This window comes from Trypanosoma brucei (genome assembly GCF_000002445.2).
Source record: "Trypanosoma brucei brucei TREU927 chromosome 11 chr11_scaffold01 genomic scaffold, whole genome shotgun sequence".
Classification (NCBI taxonomy): domain Eukaryota; phylum Euglenozoa; class Kinetoplastea; order Trypanosomatida; family Trypanosomatidae; genus Trypanosoma; species Trypanosoma brucei.
The window spans coordinates 31,551-45,194 of NT_165288.1; the positions used below are offsets into that span (position 1 = coordinate 31,551).

Here is a 13,644-nt window from a genome sequence, read left to right on the forward strand (position 1 = left end):
ATAGGTTAAGATATTGTACCTCCCTAAGAGGTGTACAAAAAATAGACAAGCCCTATGGACAACATGAAGGTTATCAAGAGACAACGGTATTTCCACAATGCTCCCAGAATAAATAAAAATCCTTTAAAAAAAAAAAACATCGCAAACCCTTGAGATTAAAAAAAAAAATTAACGTTCACATTAAAAATTTTAAAACTTTAAACAAAAAGATCAATTACTACATCAGCTAGGAGACATTAACACGCCTATCCGTTAGCATATGTGAACTAACATTTGTAACATACAATTAAAAAAAAAACTAACCTTCATCAAGTAAAATTTTGTTATCGGATATAATTACCACTGACGTGCTACTTAGTGTGCTGATGGAGTGATTGCTGTGAGTACCTGCGTAATGATCCGCCACACGCCCAACCTTCGCTGCTATTCGGTGAATTACTTCCCGACAATATTCATCATTCCATTCTTCCGTATTAGTGCGAGGAAGCGGTACACGCCAACGTTCACAGTACGGCATCAATAGTTTCTCACGTTGCTGACCTTTGAATGTGGCGAGTAACATTTGAAGTGAACTCATGATCATCTGAGCTGATTCACTTAATTCCACGCGTGATGAGCTATTCTCACTTGTGGAGTTGGTGGTTTCATTCCCATCTTCAAAGTAATAATCATGATCCAAGCGTAGGGCTGCAAAGGTACGACCCGGTACTGCATTAAGTTGGTATAATTGTACCGGTTGGGGAACACCACGCAACTGAACGGGTCCGAGTGCGGTTACATCAAGTTGATGCCGCTGTGATTCACTTAAAGACATATAAGTTGCATGTGTTAGTAATACTTGCCCACCATTGGCAACACTCTCCGTGCGAGCTGCCATATTGGTGGTGGGACCGTAGTAATCGAAACCTTTTGTAACTTCATCATGTCGAATATCACAAAGCCCAGTATGAATACCAATGCGTACACGCAAACCACTCCATAACCGACAATACACCTCAGAGTCCAGACATGCAGTAGGAGAAGTGTATTCATTATCCTCCTTCGCATTCGTTTCCTCAAACTCACGGTAGAAATTATCCAATGCATCCGTACCCCAATCATTATGTAAAAACACAAGTTGGAGGTCTGCTGCAAGTTGTACAGCCTTAAATGGGTCCTGACATGCAATCATAAAAGAATCACCAATAGTTTTCACTTCATAGCAGTCGTGCTTAAGTACCAGTTGGCGAATCATACGGTGATGTGCTGCCACAGCTTCAGTCATAATATCAGGGTAAGTTGCCCACTGTGCTGTGCTGCTTTCAATATCAGTGAAAATAAGTGTCACAGGATCAGTCGGCTGCCTCGGTGCTAGTTCGTTATCACGCTTGTTACTGATGGTACAGTATAGTGCTACTCCAAGGGTAACAAAAAGTAATAACGCGAAAACTAAACCAATAATGATGCCAACTACCTGAGAGGATGACAACTGAACACGAATTTTTTTGTACACAATAGAAGGTGTCACCGGCTCCTGCATTACAGGAAGGGTGGGGTCCAATACGCGGCCGAAGGACCATACAGATATGTCTGTGGCACCATAATTCCAAACACAATTACCAGACAATTGTACACCGTTGGCAATACAATCAGCATCATTAAAGGGCCCATACCTCATATCATCAACAACAAAGGAAGTTTGCCAAAATATTTCATCAGACAATAGGGAAGAGCTAACCTTCTTCATGGGTAACAGAAGTGTTTGCATCACTCGAGCGATGGCAAAGCCACGCAGTGACATTGGTGACCATTGTGACGGATCGGGAATGGCTTCATGGTAAGCAATAATGGTTTCCGATGTGGAACTATTATCAGCCCAATGCGGCAAACTAGTGGCGAAAAGCAGGCGCTGTGCCTTGGCGTTTGCAGTCACACTGAACTCTAACTTCAGTTCCTCGTAATATAATAACAAGTCCGTGAATGTTATGAACACACGAGCTTGAGGATGGGTGTCAAGGTATTTTGATATCGTTTTCACATCGGGAGTTGTAAGTCCGAGTATGAACACGTCACCACCATGTTTCAAGTGCTCCATATGGATATCAGAAACATGTTCATTCAAAAGAACTCTGGACCCGAGTGATGCACCAAAAGTCATAAGTGACATGGACAGTACCTCAGCAACTTCAGCTGCTTCATCACTCCGAATTATAGTGTGAGCAATATGATTTGTTAAACGTGAGAAATACTGCGCAAGCACATACAGTTCTTGGGTGAGCGTAGGGAAAAAGTGTATGACATTCCTTTTGAATGTGCTCACCTGAGGAAAAACTACCATAGGGTCAAAGAAGATAACATCCGGTGTGGTGAGCACCTCATTGGTTACAACACCGAATACAGCAGAAACAATCCTTTCATCCAATGTATCAATAAGGTCCTTCGCAGCTCCTGAATATGAAGAATTAAGGGAATGAAGATAAAGTCGGTCTCTACCTTCCCCGAATATTCGGAGGAATGTAGCGAATATACCTCTGTAGTACCTCAGGTTAGCGCGGTGTGCGTTTTCCATATCGGCCATCATTATTATGCTGCTGCTCATCGGGGCATACAAAGGAACACTTAAGGTACCGCACTCAGAACCTTTTTGAAGAAAGAACCCTCTCCTCAGCGAAGCAAACTGGTATTTTTCCACCACTTCCTTCATATACACTACACTTCCTCCTTGATTGCAACGACACACGGCACCTTGAAGTTGAGCAGCACTGCCACACTCACCTCCAAAGTCACCAATCACCATATCATCAATCAAGTAACGGCGCTGATTATAAAGTGATAATCTAAACAAGGTGCGATTTGTTAATGATATGCTGTCAACTAATGCTCGCATAAGCATCTCTCCAGCAAGCCACCCAAGAACCATCAATTCTCCACTGTTATGGTTTGTGTCAAAGTGTTCTGGTTTCGCAAAACCACCCCAGTTCTCGTTAGTATTCAAATATTTTGTCATTTCTTCACGGAAGCGTTGAATGATTTTGTATCGTGTGTCACTCGCAAGTGGACCAGTACCAGTAATAATAAGTTGACCAGCTTTTAATTCCGTGTTAGTTTCTTCCAAAGCTTCCTTCCAGGTATTCAGCAGAAATGTTTGCGAACTAGACGTAGTGAGTACAAAGGCATCTGCTGTATAATCCTCTCTCAATAAGTAGTGAATAAATTTTTTGGTGATGTCATGTGGAGAACCAAATAGCAACACGGCTTGTGGTCGTGTCTTCACAAATTTCTCCCACTCCTTGTCGAATGCGTCATCTCCAATACGCTCATTAACATTACCATCAATGGCAAATGTACCACACAACTTATATCCCATCATAGACATCACCTGCTCTGTAAAGGTATATGAAGAATCACCAAAGTTTGTGCCTTTCAGATACATAAAACCCACGCGTCGAAGTCGAAGAAATACGACAGCATAACGAATCAGAGCAAGTAACTCAGCTTTGGGTTCAACACTTGGATAATAGAAATGAGGATTCCACCCACGAACTTCATCAGAATAAGAGAGAGGTGCAAAGGCAACTAAATCATGTTCCTCCAATTTGTCTCGAATCCAAAGTACGTTTTGGTTCCCCAGTGGTCCAACTATAACAAGAAGCTGTTCTTTACTATTCTTTACTGCGTCATTGAAAGTTTCTTCGATTGTTTGATTGTAAGATGATGGTGTTTGTAAAGAAATTTCAAAATCAGATGCCTTTTCGACACTATTGGTTGCCAAAGATGCACTCAAACCTGCGTTGAGGGAGTTTACAATTTCGACATCCGCTTTCATATTATACATGAGATTCAGAACCTTAACAGTAACTTTGTCGGATGCTCCAACCGTGCGCATTAGCACCACAGTAGCCACTAATGCTGCGAATAATAACTTGCGGATGTGTGCGTGCCGTCGGTTATTTGCCATCAGCGGCAAACTCCTGTTGGTTGGCACTGGTGGTGAATGAAATGTTACAGCTTTTATGGTTGTAATGACGTCCCTGTAGCACATGGTTAAAGACACACTTTGAAAAATTTTGGGGCGGCGCTACGTTGTTCTAAAAAGGTAAGGAGACTGATATGTAATGAATGGGATATCTGAAGTGACGATGAGATGTTGTGTCATTCTGAGTGAAGAGCAAACGGGCCTCGTATATTAATTCTGTGAACGTGTCTACAGACGATTCTTTAGATGGTGAATATTTATTCCTTCTTGCAGTGAACCAAAGCCTAACAGAAGTGACACCTGCTATCGAATGATTCGCCTTCACATTCAACCAGTTACAGACAGTTAGTGTCTTTTTAAAATTGGCGGTAGATAACTTGGCTGACCAAGTGATAATTAAAAGATTTGCTGTAAAACGAATATTAGCAACTACACTTCACCGCAAAAATGGGGACTTTGTGCTGCCACCCCTACGCTCATAGGGATTAGAAACCCTGCACAAAAGAATAAAAGGTCGCACGTAGTTGAAATTGTTTCTCGCCAAACGATTCGCGGCTGATCTCAACCCCCCTATTTCAGAAAAATTAACATCCGGTGTTCCGCTCAATTGCTACCGGGTGCTGTTACCAATCGTAGGTGAAGTTACAGCGGTCAAGTTATTTGTCCCTTCGGTACACCTTTAATAGTGAGAAAAAGAAAAAAAAGGAATCAAAAGAGGGCACAAGTTGAGTTGGGTGAGAAGTATTAGACGAACAGGTAGTGTATATGCATTGACGGTAACAGTCAAAGAAAAAAGAGGGAAAAAGTAACAACATCAATACCAATTAGAATGGAGTTGTGAGAGTAACACCACCTGAGACCCTTTTCTCGTTTCTTTCTTCATTGCGTCGCGTAAAAATAAAAAAAACAAAAGTGTAAACAGTTACGATGGGCTTCACACCTGTGCCAGTTTTTATCCCGCCTGTACTGACGCCCTTTTGACACCCCAATTGACGTGCATAACTGACATTCAACAGTTTGAAAGGTTTCAGAGCCTCGGGTAATAATTTTTGACTCAATATTTAGCGGCCGTCTCCACCCAAAAGAGAAGCCTCACTTTCGGGAATGTAATCGAGAACATCGATCCCATCTTCAAAGAACTCGTCGAGGAATTCGAAGTCTGAGTCAAATAATGCACCATAATCCTCATCATCATTCGCTGGTTTTTTTTGTCCATCACAACCATTAGTCCCACACCTCACGCTAGTGGCAAGTAGTGGCCGTGACATGCTACGCATATGGACCAAGAAATTACTTGTGATTGGGACGTGTAACCTCCGTAACATTTTCCCTGTTTCTTTTTTTAGACAATTAACTTTAAGTCATGATTTAAAGTCAAAAAAAAAATCAAAAAGGAAAAATATATGTATATATATATATATATATAACATGAAATTATTGGCTTTATTTGCACGACAAAATATATAATTATTTAGACATGTATCATAACACGCGTACTTATGAGACTTCATATAATGGGAATAGTTACAAACAATGTTCCGAATGTGGGGTAAAAGATGATGATGATGATAATGGCACGACTATCGCAGTAGAACGCACCAAAAGAAGATCAAAACGAAAAACACCACAACCCCAATTAAAAGTGTGTGGCGGAATCCATAACGTTGCACCACCTCTCCGATACGACCCACAGACCGATTGACACCACTCGATGCACGCGAGAAGGCGGAACCCACGAAAGAAAGCATTTGATTTTGTTCTTCCACCTCTTGTCGTAATGTATCTGCGGAAGTTTTCACTTTAGCTGCTGTATTACCCAAAGCGTTCAACAGAGCCTCATTCTCCTTCACGAGATCTTCTTCAAATTGCGCACGCTTCTCAGCACTTAAATCATCAGATTGTTTTTCCAAACGTTGTCCACCAAAGACGGTGGATCTCATTTCCAAAGTGATAGATGTAAGTATTTACCCTCAGCTTGTAAGTAAAGAATCGCAATACACAAAAACACGCGCACACTTTTTTATTATCGTACACGAGTTCCGTGAAAAAACGTTCGCTAATTTCTATGACAGGCAAAGAGCAGCGCCCACCGGAAATAAATTGTCTTTTCTTTCCCTTTTTAAATGTGTAGAAGCAAATATGTTTTTTTTTGTTCTTCCATTTCACAGCCCAACAACAACAACAAAAAGAGATATATGGTAGCAATTGCGCTCACAATAAGTAACATCATAGCAGAGGACAAGAATGATTGTAATTGTGTTTGCACATATATAAACGTAAATATATATATATTTCTTTCCCTCTTAACAGGCATTCCTCAGAATCCTTCCGTTTCGATAGCACACACAAAAAAAAAAAGCATCGGTTTGTCATCGCAGACGTTACGATTTCATCATGCGCCGGCAGCCAATGTTGCGTCGTTTCATCCGCCGCTTTTTGTCGTGTTCCATACGTATTTCTATACGATAGGGACGTTTAACGTTATATCCCATTCCACCAACAAATGTTCTCTTGAGAAACTGTGACCAAAGCGCCAGCGATGGAGTAAACATAAGTAACTACCCTTTTTTTTTGCTTTTGCTTTTTTCTTTTTTTTTTTCACCGCTGACGGTGCGGCTGCTTCGACTATTTTTTTTTTTTTGTGTACGCCTCCGATACTTATTTTACATGAAATTTTTGGCAGGACAATGCGAAATGTACCAATTTTTTTTTAAAAAAATAAAAATGCAACAAGGGGGAAAAAAGAAAACATAATGAAATAAATACGTATACTTACATATTATATATATATATATATATATATTTACATATTTGTATCAACAACAACAAACATAGTTATGGCGAATGCTTTTGGTAGTGTCGTTGAGGGTGACACGACGCGTGAAGTGAAATGCAAATATATATATAATATATTAAAATAAACTGTTATTTGCATTTATATTTCCTTATAGGGAAGGGAAGGTGCAGACACATGGACAGGGATAATTCTTCCTTCAAGTGTTCGGTGCCTCATGCAAATTACGAAATATTTATCGCAGTTCTACACAACCCCAACAAATCAAACAAAAAAGCAAGCACTAACATATATCCATTTTGTTTTTCTCTAATTGTTTCTTTTTTTTTTCCGAGTAAATTAAAAAAAAAGGAAAGTGGAAATCAAGACGAAAACAATAACAACAGTAACAAAAAAAGGGGTACAATCCTTCCATCCAACCATTATGTGAACCCCTACAACTCTACCCTTCCTGTTTTCTTATCACTTTCTTTTTTTTTCAAATTTAAACATTCATTTTTCGTTCCTAATTTACTTCCGTTACGGGAGTTCCGACACGCTGCAAATTATAAAACATAACCAAAACGGAGTGAAGGCGATGAACCGGCTTTGTCATTTTCCCGTTGCTGGTCATTTGAAACGCTTCGTCAAAAAACTCCACTTCCGGAATTCACTCAACCACACCGCCCCTATGGGAAGTAATGGTAAAATATATTTGAACCACCGTTGAACCGAGAACAATAAATAAAATTGTTGCACCAAGCCAACTGGGCAATGCAGAGGCATTTTCACGCTTCTCGCGTAGTTTTTTCTTTTCCTCATCAGAGAGTCGTGGCATGCTGATTTGGCTGTTTTGCTTCTGCGCCTTAACGCGAATCATCCTTGTAGGGCTTAAAGGCATTTTTTTTTTAAAAAAAATTTTTTGTTTTGTGTGTCGGGGTTGCTCCGGCTTAATTCGGTTCTAAAAAAAAAACTTAAAATCTACTATTGATGGAATAGGAAGCGGAAATAACCGTCGATGATAATGACAATCAAGAAAAGAAAAAAAAAGAAGGGATCATCGAACACACACATGCGTGACAGAACACGGACAGAAAAGTAGGCATTATATGATGATGAAATGCAACGACAAACCATGACAAAGCACTGCGGTAAAAACAAAAAAATTGTAATAAATACTTCTTCACAATAGAAGAGGATTAATAAAAATGCATTGAAGCAGGTGGCAGTGTCAGCCTATCGCACTCCATAACTTCGAAGGTTGAAATAATGGGCCTTCATACTCATCCGCTTCCCCAACTCTTCCGTGTAGTTTTGTACACCACGCAAATCCTTTGAGAGATTCACACGGAAATAGAGATTGAAGGGTAATGCAAAGGGAATACGTTTGGCGTAGTCAACAATGTGACCGAGGCATCGCTGTTCATCTTCTGCATTCCACCAAAAACAAACATTAGGGTGAAGAAAACAAGTAACATCAACAACTGGTTGCAATAACTGACGCGTCACGTCCTGCGCTGAGGACCGAGTTACCTGGCGGAATGTACTTTTTACGATAATAGACGGTGCAAATGGTAAAATCACAGGAATACCACCAGAAAACAGTTGTGGAGGCGGCTCCTGAAACCATGGCACTTCGCTTCCATCTGCTCGCACAATCCGCTGCTCCACCACTTGTATCGCTTCATCACCCGCAGACGACGGCGGCACAACTTGAACGTTAAAAGCTGTTGCGTGACGGCTGGGAATGTCGGGATCACCCATTTCACCTGGTTTCAGATCGAGTGGTTGCCGGTCCCTTTCCACGGCATACATTTCTAACATTTCCCATATAACCTGCTTTGTGATATTTGCATGAAGTTCCCATTCCTCAGCCGCCTCCACAATTTGCGGAATCACGCGTGGATCCTCCCGGTGGACACGAAACTCATATCCAATTGTAGTTACTTGAAAAGTTGGATTCTCCGGTGTGCTCCAAACACGCGGGCTGAGGGAATGATCAAAGCGACCAACAACAGAGAAATCCGGCTCGGAACGGACCTCCACAAGTACACCAGACCGCTCAACACTCCTAACAGATGATCGCCTACACAACTGAAGTGCCGCGGTATTTGCTTTCGCCTTTCCCTCAAAGTAAACATCATTGGTATGTCCATTACGTCCACAACGCCATCCATGATTTGCATTTCCTCGATTCATACAAACGACGGTGGAGTGCCTTGAGTCGGTTTGCCGGAGGACGCCACACACCTTCGCTTCAATTGCGGGAAGGAGAGCCGCGCGTTCCGTGCGTGTGAGATGCAACACCTTATCGAAAAGTACAATAAGTTCCTCACGGCTCAACCACTTGAGTTCATGCCAATCAATACCCTCATCCTTCAGTTTGTCGTAGTGCTTTTCCAAGTTACAAAGCATTTTGTATTGTCTCCGACCGACGTGCCCACTGAGTTTTTCCAAAATGAGTTTTAGAGAAGTGTACCTGTTGTTTTCGCCCACAACATTAAAAGTATTGCTCAGGACCATCTTTCGAGGCACCGAATATCGGGGATGATAACGGAGTGCATCCGCGGGAATAACACTACGTGTAGGAACCTTTGACACTTTACATAACACAGCAGTCCATCTCATGCGATCAAAACAATAACGCAGCACAACTTCCCTCGAGACTTTAATATCAGAGAAGAGGTTTGTAACAACATAAAGTAGAAAGAAAAAAAGGCAACACGGGGAGGTCAGGAAAAAGGAAAGCACATAAAGTGGGGTCAGTTGCTCACATTTGGAAAGGAATAAAAGGTGACGAAAATCGTAGAAGCATGACGAGAAGGAGAGAAATAAAAGAAAAAATAAAGAAGAAATGGTGTCCCCACCGGTATTTTATATAATGAACTATGTTTATGGACACTACAAAGGATCCATAGAACGATAACACAAAAAAAGGAGGCATTCGAACGCAAATTTTCCCTCCTTGTACCTTTCATATCCCATTGCTTCCACATTTACACATGCACGAAAACACACGTGTGCACGCACCCAATTTGATTTTCCCTCACTGCCGTCAAGAAATTGGTTTCTCACCCTCCGCAGAACATCAAATAACTTTAGCTTCATTGTGGAGTTTCTCGTACAATTCCTCAACTGTTTTTACCTGCATCCCAACCTGACGCACTGGTGGTTCCTTTACAGTTTCACAAATAAGACGAGGGGTCACGTCTACACCCATCTCGAGTACGTTACGCACATCAATCGGTTTTTTGCGTGACTTCATGATGTTGGGAAGTTTGGGAAGGCGCGGAGTATTGAGACGGAGGTCAGCCGATACAACACACGGCATTTGAAGTTCCACCATTTGATGTCCCACATCCACCTCGCGTGTAACTTTTATAACACCGTCACGGCTGATATTAATTTTGGATGCAAAAGTCCCTTGCGGTACATTCAAAAGACCTGCGAGTAGTTGTGCGGTGGTGCCGAGATCCCAATCCACTGCTTGTTTTCCTAAAATCCAAAGGTCAGGTTTAAATTCTTCGTGGAGTTTCTTGAAAAGCTTAGCCACAGCAAGAGATTCAATTTCACCATTAGCTCCATCAGGTGTAATAATGTGAATGGCCTTGTCACAACCAAGTGCCATTGCAACTCGGAGGCCTTCTTCGGCTTTTTTATTCCCAACAGTTACTGCAATTACTTCTGTTGCTATTTTCTTTTCCTTCAGCCGCACAGCCTCTTCAATGGCAATTTCATCGAAGGGATTTATACTCATCTTGAGGGATTCGGTTTGTATTTTGTTATTCCTCACGCGCACTTTGACCGTATAATCCACAACACGTTTAACTCCAACCATTACTTTCATACGAGAGACGGAGCACCTCGCGAAGAGTCCAGGAACCGTGCGAGATAACATAGCGCACCAACACTAATATTTATTTCTTTACTTATTTTCCCCTCACGCAACGCTCTGCCGCACAGTGTTGAGTTGTAGTCTCTGTGTAAAAAAAAAAAAAGAAGCGACAAAAAGAAAAAAAATAGAGTAGTCAATCTTCGCTTTATTTGAACAAACACATTTGAAACTAGCAAATTCGCAGAAGGTGATAGAACAAAGGATGAAACATATTTTAAAAAATAAGAAAAAATCAAAACAGGTTGCATACCGACACGTTAAAATCATTAATGAGAAACGTAACAGTCCAGCTCAGTTTCTCCCCTTTTTTTCTTTCCCTCCTAAACCCCTTTTGTACGCCCCAAGCGCCGAACGATACACACAAACGTAACGCAGTGGAGCAAAAAAGGAAAAAAACGAAGACCACGCGGTTCCTCCATCCCCTTCACGAAAAAAAATCTAATGAAAGGTAAGCACCAACAAAAGCAGCTTTGAAATAAACACTAATTTATCTGTCCTTCAAAACGACATATTCACAACCCCTCAACATATCTGTACTGCGGTAATATATATTTAACAGAGCAAAACAAATGTACACGAAATAATCGTCACATTGGCTTTTTGTTTCGACTACTTCCGTCAAGCAGTAACATTTTGTTGTTGGGATCTGCTGCATAACCACCTAGTAGATGGCGCCCCCACCTCATCATCTTCCTCCTGCTCGAAACAAAGTGTGTATTCGCTATGGCGTGTTTATACCAAAAAAAAAGGAGAAACGCGGATCCAAAATCAAACTTTGTGAAGGAAAAAAAAATATATATATATACCACCAGTTCTCACTGTTTTGTGCACCTCCTGTGATTTTAATGTGAATCATGTGATGCTAACAAATGGCTCTGCTACACATTTTTTAAACCGGCCAAAGGAAACGGGTTTCAGAAACAAAAAATGGCAAAACAAAATTCTTTGCATCATTTCCTTTTGGTAGCGTTGCGCATTGTCGTTTTACCATTAAAGTTAGGTAATCGCATCCGTATAGACTTTGGTGTGACAGTGACAAGTTCTTCATCGGTTACCCAAGCGATACACTCCTCAAATGTGGCACGTGTTGCTGCATAGGATGATTTGCGTCTACCAGCCTTATCATTGGCATTTGCCCGCATCCCACCCAACTGCTCATTGCGTTTACACACGTTTATCCCAAGATTTTGAAATAATGTCTTGGTATTCTCCCCAACGATTTGTCCATAATAAACCGAATCACCCGGAAGCACAAAAAAGCGGCCCTGCTGAGCTTGCCCGGCTAACGACCAATCCGTTACTTCACCATCCTCAGTAGCGACTAAAGCACCCGTCTCCCGACCCGTTTCAGCGGCAGTCATTGGCTTGTATGAATCAAAACTGTGGTTTAGCACACCATCACCTGCTGTAAGTGTGTGAAAGCGAAGTGGTACATGTGATAAAAGTCGGACAGGCATGAGACATTCCATGCAAACACGACCGTCAGAGAGCTGTGTAATCTCACCAATCTCAGCCATTTTTGAGCTAAAAAACGACACCATGTCACCCACAAGATTCTCCCGAAACTCAAGTGTAACACGCTCATACGGTTCACACATTTCACCGTTAATGGTCTTTGTTACGATGCGTGGGGCCTGAACCTCAAACTCATAACCCTCACGACGCATGTCTTCGATAATAACAGAAAGATGGAGGGGTCCACGCCCCATTAACTTGATGTGCGGTGACCCAAGGCCTACGAGTTGTAACGCCGTATTTACTAACGCCTCACGCTCCAATCGCTTTTGCAGAACAGCAATAGTCCCTAGTTGTTCATTTGCCTCTTTCTTGCGCCAACTTGCTTCACTGGCCTGCATAACGAGGCTGTAAGTTGGCTCATCGGGTTTACGATATGGGAACCTGTCAACAACGCCTTGCGAACAAACCGTCGAGCCAATCCTCACAGGAACCTTTTGTCCAATGGGTTCTTGCAAGTTTAACACACAAATGTCACCGAACGCTGCCGTCTGAACATTGATCTTCTCCATTCCAACATATAACTGAATACTTTTGACGAGCGCATCGACCTGCTCCGCTTCAAGTGCAACAGTAACAATGTCTCCCACAGAAACGGATCCTTTGAATATACGACCGATAGCCGTTTTGTGTCCTGTGGACTCGTCAACCTCAACCTGTGACACCAACAGTTGAAGTTTCGCGTCATCGTCTTCGGTGGGTGCGGGAACGACGTCAAAAATCTTCTCGAAAAGAGGGCTTAGAGTTCCCTCTTTTTTTGGTGTGTCGTTCATGTACCCATTACGACCGGAACCATAAAGAAATGTCATATCCAACTGAGAGTCATCTTCAGCCGTCTCGAGGAAGAGGTCCTGAACACCATCCTCCGTTTTCTTAATATTAGTGTCATCCTTGTCAATTTTGTTCAAACAAACAATTGGTTTCAGTCGCATTGCAAGCGACTTGCGAAGAACATAACGAGTTCCGGGTCGTACGCCTTCCTTTGCATCAACCAGGAGAATAATCCCCTCCACCATTTGCAGAGCCCGCTCCACCTCCCCGGAAAAGTCCAAGTGACCTGGAGTATCCACAATGTTAATTCGCCTCTGGGGTTCATCTCCCTTCGATGGGAGTATTATAGCAGTATTTTTTGCAAGAATAGTAATTCCTCGTTCCTTCTCCTGGTCTTTACTATCCATCACACGGTTGCGAGCCTCCACAAGTGTTCCGGATTGCTTCAGCATTTCATCAACCAATGTGGTTTTACCATGATCAACATGCGCGATGACAGCCACATTGCGTACGTCCTGCCGAAATTTGATGTACCGAATCAAACCAACAATCACAACGTTACGAAAAGTAATCGGTTGCACCGAGCAAGACAAACGTCGCATCGCCATCTTCACGTGTCCTGTCATGTAACATGAATAATATACACCACATATACATGTTTATTTGTGAAAAATGGGGGGGGAAATGTTTAATAATTAAGTAGATGAAAAAAGAAAGAAAAAGAGATACGCAGCA

General features: G+C 41.9%; 4 protein-coding genes and 1 pseudogene across 4 annotated transcripts, besides 8 other annotated features; all 5 read right to left on the reverse strand.

Moving 5' to 3' along the window:
* Window positions 1-286: 286 nt before the first annotated feature.
* On the reverse strand, window positions 287-4,021 carry Tb11.03.0970 (annotated as a pseudogene).
* A 1,333-nt stretch (window positions 4,022-5,354) lies between these two features.
* Window positions 5,355-5,381: a microsatellite.
* Window positions 5,382-5,535: 154 nt separating this feature from the next.
* On the reverse strand, window positions 5,536-5,895 carry Tb11.03.0965 (hypothetical protein, conserved; the record flags this gene model as incomplete). Its single annotated transcript, XM_823015.1, has 1 exon — window positions 5,536-5,895. One exon carries the CDS (start codon window positions 5,893-5,895, stop codon window positions 5,536-5,538), a length of 360 nt encoding a protein of 119 aa, XP_828108.1.
* A 624-nt stretch (window positions 5,896-6,519) lies between these two features.
* Window positions 6,520-6,554: a microsatellite.
* A 102-nt stretch (window positions 6,555-6,656) lies between these two features.
* Window positions 6,657-6,681: a sequence feature (AT_rich).
* A 32-nt stretch (window positions 6,682-6,713) lies between these two features.
* Window positions 6,714-6,766: a microsatellite.
* An 83-nt stretch (window positions 6,767-6,849) lies between these two features.
* Window positions 6,850-6,877: a sequence feature (AT_rich).
* A 750-nt stretch (window positions 6,878-7,627) lies between these two features.
* Window positions 7,628-7,652: a sequence feature (AT_rich).
* A 312-nt stretch (window positions 7,653-7,964) lies between these two features.
* Window positions 7,965-9,356, reverse strand: Tb11.03.0960 (hypothetical protein, conserved; the record flags this gene model as incomplete). The annotated part of the gene is made up of 1 exon (XM_823016.1): window positions 7,965-9,356. The coding sequence occupies one exon, from the start codon at window positions 9,354-9,356 to the stop codon at window positions 7,965-7,967; it is 1,392 nt and encodes a 463-aa protein (XP_828109.1).
* A 460-nt stretch (window positions 9,357-9,816) lies between these two features.
* Window positions 9,817-10,626, reverse strand: Tb11.03.0950 (electron transfer flavoprotein, putative; the record flags this gene model as incomplete). The annotated part of the gene is made up of 1 exon (XM_823017.1): window positions 9,817-10,626. The coding sequence occupies one exon, from the start codon at window positions 10,624-10,626 to the stop codon at window positions 9,817-9,819; it is 810 nt and encodes a 269-aa protein (XP_828110.1).
* Window positions 10,627-10,713: 87 nt separating this feature from the next.
* Window positions 10,714-10,748: a sequence feature (A-rich).
* Window positions 10,749-11,407: 659 nt separating this feature from the next.
* Window positions 11,408-11,428: a sequence feature (AT_rich).
* Window positions 11,429-11,573: 145 nt separating this feature from the next.
* Window positions 11,574-13,535, reverse strand: Tb11.03.0940 (elongation factor, putative; the record flags this gene model as incomplete). Its single annotated transcript, XM_823018.1, has 1 exon — window positions 11,574-13,535. The coding sequence occupies one exon, from the start codon at window positions 13,533-13,535 to the stop codon at window positions 11,574-11,576; it is 1,962 nt and encodes a 653-aa protein (XP_828111.1).
* Window positions 13,536-13,644: the final 109 nt, after the last annotated feature.